The sequence below is a fragment of the Dendroctonus ponderosae genome, unplaced genomic scaffold, assembly GCF_020466585.1.
Source record: "Dendroctonus ponderosae isolate FM_Combo_2020 unplaced genomic scaffold, Dpon_F_20191213v2 Dpon_F_20191213_1, whole genome shotgun sequence".
Lineage (NCBI taxonomy): Eukaryota > Metazoa > Arthropoda > Insecta > Coleoptera > Curculionidae > Dendroctonus > Dendroctonus ponderosae.
Window position 1 is genome coordinate 30118085 of NW_026017110.1, and position 10281 is coordinate 30128365.

Below are 10281 nucleotides of genomic sequence, written 5' to 3' on the forward strand. Positions count from 1 at the left end.
CGTCGCTTTCGATTTGTTTCTCGAGTTCGTTCATCCATGAGTCGATGTCGTCGCAGGTCTTACGAATCAGTACTTCGGGTTTAGCGTCAAACAGTCGTTCACCCTTCTCCTTGATGGTTTGATCCAGAACATCGAACTGATCGGCCAGTTCCTCAATCTTGGGCGAGATTGCGGTTGCATATTTCGGCTTCTCCTTGGCGAGTTTCCAGTTGGGATGCTCGACGTTCAGCAACTGTCTGGCGAGTTGATTAACTACAGCTACTCTAGACGCGTTCGAGTTAATCTCTTTTTCAAAGCCATCGTAGCGGTGTATCATGATTTCCACGTCCTCAATGTTCTTTAGTTTTCCTTCAATGGTTACCTTCAGGTCTTCAAATTTCTTAGCGTTGTCTTCCATTTTATCTAGCATTTCGTTCATAACTTTGTTGTTGTCTTTCATTTTGTCATTCATTCTGTTAATGTTTTCATCCATTTTCCTACTGTTTTCTTCCATTTTGTCATTCGTTCTGTCAATTTTTTCGTCCATTTTCCTACTATTGTTTTCCATTTTGTCCATTTTGACGCATATTTCGTCTTTCATCTGCATGAGCAGTGTAATCAAACTGGGGTTCTCCATTGCAAGATCTTCCTTCTTTGATTTACTTCTTGTTTCCATCAAAATTCAACTGGATTCTGGTAAATCCCACTTCTGACACCAAATGTACCGTGGATGACCGGGTATTAAACTCTTTCCTCAGCTTCCAACTTTTATTAACTCGGTATACCTTTAAATACGGAACAGGAACAAACTAACTTCAAAATTACCGTCAACTTCACAAACAATAACAATAACAAACGGGAAATCGGTCTTCCGACTCGCGGGGTTTAACCTCTTCTGCACTCAGGCGTTCAGGCTGTCACTTCACTCCCTCCGTCTGGTTCTCGTCGTCGCTTATATAGTTTCGTCCAGGAAACCCAGACGGTTCTCGAAATCTCCAGCGCAAGTACGAAATTTTCCCGCTTGTACGTATCATATATAACAGTAAATGGGGCTCCCATTTACTAAAATACCATGAATTTTGATCCCTCCATTTCAAACGTGAGTACCCCAGGCCATTTTCGTTACACTATAATTAAAAACTATTTCCAAAGAACCTTTTTTATATAAACCTGAATAGGGTTTCATGACGTGTTTATGCAGTACATATGCATCATCTCCCAGAATAACATTCGGTACAATTTTCTGTTGTCCTGGAAGAACTGCTGGTTCTCGAAATGCCAAATTGTCATCTACCATGTTTTTCCATAACAAACTGTTTTTAAAGACAGCTCCATCTGAGATGCGGCCCTGACAGCCTACATCCGCAAATACAAAATTAGAATTAGCATCTACTCATGCGAATAGTACGATATTAAAAAATTATTTGTAATTGAAGTATTCACTGCCTACTGGAGGCTGTAGAACAACATGTATCAATAACTATGGTTTTTACGCAAAAAAGATGTTTTCACGCAGGCAATGAGGAAAATTCCACTGCTGGTCAAATTCATTCAAAATTTCTAACCAATGCTCAGCAGTAGCGGGCGTCGGTAAGAGATAACTTGAAATAAATTAAATAGCAAATTTTGTAAATAAAACAAATTAAATCCACTTATTAAATTTAAAAATTTATTTTTGTAATAATGTAAATTAAATGGTAACGTTTAATGGAAAATAATTTCCGTACAAACGAAAATATTATTAAATGGTTTATTTTTAGGTTTCAACTGATGTTAACGATTTTGAAGCTGTAAGAGAGCATGAGTCAGAGGTGGACATTTCGCAAATTATAGAATCCAGAACCAACGAAACAGAAATTTTAGAAAAAGACCTAACGTCCAATCAAACCACTAACGAGACATCCACTAGCAAACACAAACTGTTTACATCTCCAAAAAGACGACTAAAGAAAAGGTAGAGTAGGAAGATCCGAGAATATAAGCTGTATATGAAATACGTAAAAATACGTCGATTCCAAAGCATGAATGCTTCAGATTCTGTCAACATATAGCGACGAAACTACAAAAACAAAAATTTGATAGTAGGCTTTGCGCTGTTGTTATGCATCTTATAAACAACACAATTTTTCAAGCTGAGATGGGGAGATTTAATAATTATACTAATTCATATGCTCAAACGGAATCAATAAATTCATCGGTACATGCACCTTCACCATCGTCATATATTCAAAAGCCATCACCTTCAGCATATGTGCATACTCCACAACTTTTGAGATGTTGAGAATATTTAAACAGGATCATGAAATGTGAATAACTGACATTACCGGGTTTCTTTTTGTCTTTCAAAGAAGCTGCTGAAACTAATTCACCAAACAAATTGCGTCTTTTGCGGGAAATCTGAATGGTTTATTTTCAGAAGAAAGTATTAAAATAAACGACGAGTGTTAAATGCTTAAATGTGCTGGGCACATTACTCACTACTTACCAACAACATCCAAAAAGCCAACTTGACTTTTCATCGGATCCGTATTGATTTGACACATGTACCATCCTTTATCTGACGCTTTTACTTCCCGTATGTGCAGAAACCAGGTCTTATGCTCGCTGTGTGTGACGCCTATTCGGTGGTTTTTCGTAATGACGTGATTCTGAATGGTGAGTATTGTTTGCGTGTCCACTCGCAACCAGGCCACCTGAAATCATATTTTGTGATGCATTTGCATTTTTATCAATTAAGCACCTTAACTTTGTCGAAATAAAGTTAGCATGTTGATATAACTAGTCACGATTATGGTGAAATATATATTGTGTTATTTTAGGAGGTATAAAAGCTATTAATGAAATTACGAAGTCCAAGGAATGTAAGAAGTATGTAACTAATAAATCCGGCCCGGTTTAAAACCATAATGCAAAATGACATTTGGTCAACACGGTATTCGGATCGTTTCTTCGTGTTCCTTAAATAATAATAATAATAATAACTGCTTTTTCTATCAGAACTACGTACATCAGAAGTAATAAAATAACTTCAACCAATCTTATCAAGTATTACTTACTCTCCTTAGCTATTCAAAAAACTCTGCCAAACTTGTCCGGTATTAATTTAACAAGTAATTTGCACATATTTTTCTTTAATAATTCTAATAATTGATGTACTCTGTATTATTTTGCAAAAGCTGTTGTACGGTTTAATGCAGAGCCCTGTTTCTAAGCTCTAACTCCCTGTTCTAAATTCTATGTTTGGGAAGCACGTGAATCATGGTTTTGCTGATGTACGGGGTGGTCACTCTTACAATGTACTCCATTGGGATCTCCTAAACGCAACGAGATATACAGTTGATCAAATGACAAAAACCTTGAGCATTTTAATGCTTATTTTAAAGCCATACTGAAATTAAACCTAGATTTCATGGTTTTCAGAATATGCTGAAAAAACTGAAAACATCTACAGGGTGATTCAAAATTGGCGTCATTCTTCTTGAGGTGTTCTCTGGCGCTGTTATAGGAGCGCAGAAAAATAGTAAAAGAAATTAATTGTTATTAAAAACTGAGAAATTTGCAAAAAACTATATCATAAATACGGCAGCAATGTTTTTCCAGGTAATTTGCCTAATTAACATTGCGCAAATACCTGTTGCTTCGTAATTATTTAAAACTCCGGTAACCATGACATTATACAGAGTGACAATAAGATAGACAAGGATAAACGTAAAATTCAACAAGATTTGTTGACGAAATGTCAACCTGTTCTCATAACCTCGAATATTGGTGTTTAAAAATAAACCATACAACACCAAACATTTGAATGGTTAACTCCAAACAAGCTAGTGCCTGCGTAATCTCCTTATTATCCACTCTTATCAAGCAGCTTGTCGTATTCAGTTAATTAACTCGTGCTCCATTTGTATCTCCTTGTGCTGTGTGTATCGTACAAACGCCTTTTCTCGGTATTTACTACGTGCAAGTAAAGATCGACAATGAATATGGGAGTCAGACAGGGGCACCCGATCACCCCTAATCTGTTTCCATTGGCCCTAGAGAACATATTTAAAAAGTTGTCACAGCTGGATAAGGGTATCTCAATTAATGAAAAACACCTTAGCCACCTATAATCTGCCGACGACATTGTGCTGATCGGTAATGATTCTGAAAAATTATCGACTATGAGGAAAGGACCATAACAAACATCCAATGCAGTGGGACTGACAATGATTATCCAAGACTAAAATTATGAGCACAGGAATAACCCGATTAGTCTAAAACGTAAGATCTACAACACATGCCAGTAACAACCGACGGTCTAGTGTCGACAAGTCAATATGTGGATAAGTGCTAACAAGTCGAGGATGGTTGGTATTAGTATTAGCCTCAGATATCGGATCCGAAATAAAGACTTCTGACAAAGAACAAGAGTCATTGATGTAGTGGTACGATCGACAAGGTTGAAATGGCACTGGGCACGTCATTGATCAGAAACTATAATAATTGAACCAAAATGCTCATGACATGGAAGCCGCGTGACTCAAAAAGAAACTTGGAAGACCGCAAGCAAGATGGCGTGATGACATTCAGTGGTAGAAAGTGGATCCTGTTGGCCCAAGACAGGAACCGATCGAAGAGGGCCGTGGATGTCCAGCAGTGGACGGAGACAGACTAAAAAAAAAGAAAGTGGTAATTTGGGAAATTACATCGGTAACTCCTGCCCTGCGTCGTCATTTCTAACTCCGATGCGCAGATTTAAACCCAGATTTACTCTTCTGCGTAACTCGCATGTCTCGATATCGGTTGGGATCTTTATTTCGTGGCCGAAGTATATGCAGGGTGATTTAATATTGGCGTCATTTGACTGGAGGTGTTGTTCGGGGGTGTCCTGGGATTTCAGGCAAAATAGTTGAAAATAATAATTGCCATTCATAACTCAGATTTTGCAAAAACTAGTTTAGAATGATGGCAACAATGTTTTTCAACTTAATATTGGCTTAATTAATATCACGTATCACCTGTTACTTATTAATTATTAAAAGCGGTAGTAACCATGGGTTTAAACAAAACAAATTAAGTGAAAATACAATTAAATATTTTTGGATAGGATTATATATTTAATATACCTAAATCCGTCACAGCTGTCATCAGAAATCTCCTGCGAAAGGTCATGTATCAATGATCAATATCGATCAAATAATATACAATAATTAAGCTGTTAGATCACAACAACGGTTTCAGATTTTGAGCAGTTTCTCGTATTTGGTTAATTAACTCTTGCTCAATTTGTACCGGTGTTCGGCATATCAGATATTTCATCTGTCCTGTGCATCTTACCTGGTAGGAATGTGGTTCTTCGAGGGGGGAGTAATCAGGACTATATATATATATATATATACGGAGCTTGAAAAAAAAACCGGTAATTGTGCAATAAGGCAGAGCATTATGGAAGACTCCTGAAACGATCTGCTGCGATTATTTCCAATGCATGTTCAAGACAACAGACCGTAACTCCTGCGAGACTCACTTTTTTGATCAAATCCAAACCACAATTGACTCATAACCAAGTGACCAACCTATGATAGTGCTTGGGGACTTTAATGCACGAGTTGAAAACGGAAAAGTCTTCGGAATTAAACTCAGGTTCAACGAGAATGTGCTGAATGATAACGGGGAACTAATGATGGACCTATGTACTTACAATGAATTGCGTATCAATAATACGTTTTTCGACCTAAAACCCCATCATAAATTTACATTTGCTAATAGCAGAGGTTATACATAGACAATCGATTCCATTGTGACTAATAGGCAGTTTCAGCCAACTCAAATACTCGAAATCAGAACGCTCAATTCGGCAAATATGGGAAGCGATCATAAACTTTTTCTTGGAAGAATTAAATTTAAAATACAAATACCAAAACAACCAAGCCCGGTAATATCAACACAGAAACTCAATATTGAGCTGCTATAAGACCCTACGATAAAGTACCTATACAAAAATAGATTGCAACCAAAAATCGAAGAAAACCCAGTCAAGAAACAGTGCAAAGCTAAAATAAAAGCCTACCTAAAATATTGTACTGTGAATATAGCAAGTTAGGAACAGAACGAAAGAATTAATGAGAAAAATAAAAAACGATCACTAGGAAATGTTCCCCAAACGCCTGGAAGGTTATTTCTACGAGCTTCAAAAGCAAATATGGCGATTTATAAGATTTCATAGAAAGGAATTGAATACACTGCTAGAACCAACCCACATAAAAAAAAAGAGTGAATCAGATATTTAACCGATCTGTATAAAACGACAAACACGGCAGACGAACCTACCACACCAGAAATAACTATTAACAAAGATGCGGACAACAAGATCAATACATCCGACGTAGAAAACGCACTACCAAAACTAAGAAATATAAAAAGCGCCGGGCAAGACGGCATCCAAAACAAATTACTCAAATACGGTGGGCAAAGACTAACAGAAGAATTAACAACTTTAATACAGAAAATTATATAACAACACAAAATCCCAGATGAATGGCAAACCAGCACTACTGTGCTAATGTTCAAAACAGGGGACAAGAGAAAATTATAGAGGCGTAAACCTTTTAAGCGCTGCTCTAAAACTAACAACTAAAGTAATTACGAACAAAATCAACAATCTTCCAACGTTGGCGGACGAACAATAGGGATTCAGATCAGGAAGTTCTTGTACAGACGCCGTGTGGGTATTAAGACAGATAATAGTCCAGAAGTCGATTGAATACAACAAGCCAGCGTTTACATGTTTTGTTGATCTAACTAGAGCATTTGACCGTGTCCAGCTGAAAGACGTCCTGCATCTTCTTTACAACAGGCAAATCCCACACAATGTCATTAAAATCATAGAAAACATATACAGGGTGATTCCAAATTGGCGTCATTCCTTTTAAGGGGTGATAGAGGCTCCCTTGGGGAGTACCAAAAAAATATTGAAAATTTTTTTTCGAAAATTTCTAGGAGATATTAACAGTTGAAGATCGAATTTCAACTTTGTTATTAAGCATTATTTTGAAAAAATCCCACGTTGGATTGGCAGCCTATTGGAATATTTAAGCATTCAAATAGAAAAATTACGATCTTTGCTTCAAATTACGAAAAATTTTGATCTCAATAAAGTTCTCTTCTACAATTTTTTGATGAAAAGGCACAGCGGCAGTGATGTTTTTTGTCATTAACAGATAGTTATAGGTGGATAGACCTTGTCAATAATAACAATCATTTGTCAAACTGTGACTTACTTTGAATTTCCTTTCACAAATTTGCGGATATGCGATTAGTTCAGGGGAAATGTTACACTAACATAGCAGAAGCTGAAAGAACTCACGCCAACAAAGGGTGAGGAGAGTGGTTCCAGGAAGATAGTGGACGACAATCTATTTTCGGGTTCCAGACACAAAGGAACAAGTATTGAACATAATCGAATCAGGGCCTTGCAGGGGCACTCAGAGCACAATAACTAACACTTTCCTAGATTCCTACCACGTTTGTACGACACGTACAGTACAAGCAGCACACACATGTACAAATGGAGCAGGAGTTAATTAACGGAATACGAGAAGCTGCTTGATAAGAGTGGATAATAAGTACATTACACAGGCACTAGCTTGTTACAGTATACTTGTAGTACGTATACTACTTGTACACAGTATAAGTATTGTATTAGACAAAAGGCACATATTAAAAAGATAGTATATTTACTTAACTAGACAAATACCGGCGATATTGATTACATCAGTAACCACCGAATTTTCACTTGAATATTTGTTATTTTTGGTTTTTGATTACTATTATTGCCTTGGTTAACAATACCTTTTTTCTTATCCATATTATTATAGGTGTTCAGTCTCCTCTTAAATTTTATTTGCTTTGATTTCCATACGGAAATCCCTACTTAAGACATAATTTGTATCGGCTTTTTAGTAAAGCAGTTGGGAATTTTCTATTTCACTTCACGTTTCGCGATAGCGAAAGCATTGAAAGTGGCCCTTGAAAATGACTTTGTGTTCGATCACAGCTTGAATCAAAGTTTTATTTTTCGTTAGGCACAGAATGTGATTGTGATTTCTAAATCGCCGTGAGTAAAACATAGGTAGTAATTTGACGATTAACTCCACTGAAGTTGCCATATTCTATTTTATCTTAAAAATCTGGGTTGAACGATTTCACAATTGGTATTAGATCGAAGTTATTTTGGGTATAGCAACAATAATCTACCGTCGGTTGTTGACATGAATCATAGCTACGGCGAACGGTTATTGTGATTGACGATGAAAGCAACTTCAACTAACTCCCGTTTTCCTCAGTCTTTCACAATACACAAAACCGTTGTGTAGTGCAAGTTTGTGTTGTCTGAATTTGCTAACGCATGTTTTACTAAGATATATCAGATTTGGGCGATACATCAGCTTGGCTGTGTTTGGGTATCTACTTGACTCTAAGAGAAAGGGGTTACTTTGGCTTTCCCATTAAAATCGCGAGAAACTCTTATTTGAAATATCACTGTTATATTCCTGATTGATCTACTTACCTTGAATATTCCCAAACCACCAACTAAGCAAGTTAATATTGCTTCTCTACCAACTGCTGCGGTGACATTTGCAATGGGGGCAGCAAAACTAGGGCTCCCTGCAAGTAAAACGATCTATTTATCAAATATGTTAAATAGATACTTCAATTATACATTTCTTAGTTAAGCTACAAAGTAACTGGTATGAAGCAATAATTTTTGACAAGCATTCGTCAAGCTAATTGCTAAAAAAAGTCTTATCTCATGTCTAGGACTCGATCTGGAATCCCATCTGCTGGTGGAACAGGGAAGAACAACTGTAACTGAGGTATACGTTTTTTATTTATAAAAATGTTAAACTTTGGTAAACTTCGAATATGTTTGTTTATGTAAAAAGTGTTTTTGGAAATACTTTTCAAATGTTAACTTCTGTAATTATTTATTAGATCAATTGCAAAGTTTAAAATTTATCTGTATTGCGATAATAACATGGTTCTCAATTTATTAAATTAAGTTTTCTTTTATTTACTCAAACTAGTCAAGCATGACCAACCATCAGTATTTATTTGTTATCTTAAAATGAGGGTACTTAACTATGTCCATTGACTTTCCAAGTTTTAGCCTCACAGAAGATTGACAATATTTACACGCACACCATGCTCTACCCTTAAAACACTATATCAATTCAAAGGGCGTCGTTCTCTTCAATCTGCGGTACAAATTCTGATCATCTAGCAGCTGGCGGGCTTCTTCCTTCTGATGTAGGTGTAGCCTAGCTAGATGTTTCCTTGCATACCGTTTGATTTCCTGTCCAACAGTCAGGATTCCTGTCTCTGTGAAGAGGTCACCATGTCAACCGGCCTTCTCGTGGCGTGACTGGGCAACTTCTCCTGTAAGTTTGGCGCCCTAACCGACGAGCATGGAGAGTTGGCAAACAGGTTGACACAAAAAAGGAATTCGGTGCGCTGCGGGAGCTTGAGCTGGTCTCGTACGCAGACTCACTGTAAGTCTGGAGTTCCCTGTCCTCTACCTGGGATACGCTTGTGACTCAGTTGGAGATCTTAGCCCTGTGCATGCCCTGGGTACTCTCACTTAAAAACCTAACCGAGAACGACTGATTTCATAGTCGCCAGAGGCGCTACAGACGATAAAGAGCTACAGATTAAATCATGAAATAACCCACTGTAGGAAAATATTCTGTGGATGAATGCGATAACGCAAGTCAAATGTCAAATAAATCTTCCCCATTGTTGTTTATGGGTTTGTCATGGACAAGATGTCGGTCGATGTTGAGTATTCGCTATCATCCAGAGAAAAAGCCTATGCCGATTTTATTCATTCCTGACGATGTAATCTGTGATAAGTTGTATGATTTCGTGCCTCATGCTTCCTGCACATACTGGATTGTGATATGTTTCCCCATGTTCTCCAATACGTAATTTGTGAATATTTTGTTGGGTAAGTCGAAATTACTTAGCTTATTATTCAGGTGGCATTTTCATCAAGAAACAAATAAATGGAAAATAGGATATTTTTCTCATTGGAGCTAGTTCATAGCATCGGGTTGCTCACCGCTGAAACCGGTACTTATTACCTCTGTATTATGTAGAATTACAGATTAATATTTAAACAGAAACCTCTGTTCAAAATGAATAATGATATTTTTGTATTTTCTTTTTCCTTATCTGTTTTCATAAATCGTCAATAATCTGCGAAGATGGTAGCTGTTTATTGGTGTCTTGAAGGCTGTTAGAAAATGCACGGCTTCCTAT

General features: G+C 37.0%; 1 protein-coding gene and 1 pseudogene across 1 annotated transcript in view; both read right to left on the reverse strand.

The window, feature by feature from the left end:
* The window catches only part of LOC125504176, a 2295-nt pseudogene extending 1802 nt beyond the window's left edge, over positions 1 to 493 (reverse strand).
* The window catches only part of LOC125502625 (neurotrimin-like), an 87737-nt gene that overhangs the window by 70552 nt on the left and 6904 nt on the right, over positions 1 to 10281 (reverse strand). Inside the window, exons 2-3 of the mRNA XM_048661434.1 lie at positions 8531 to 8628; positions 2465 to 2672 (exon numbers count right to left, since the gene is read on the reverse strand). Coding sequence (XP_048517391.1) covers positions 2465 to 2672; positions 8531 to 8628 — 306 coding nt within the window. The remainder of the gene's footprint in view (positions 1 to 2464; positions 2673 to 8530; positions 8629 to 10281) is intronic.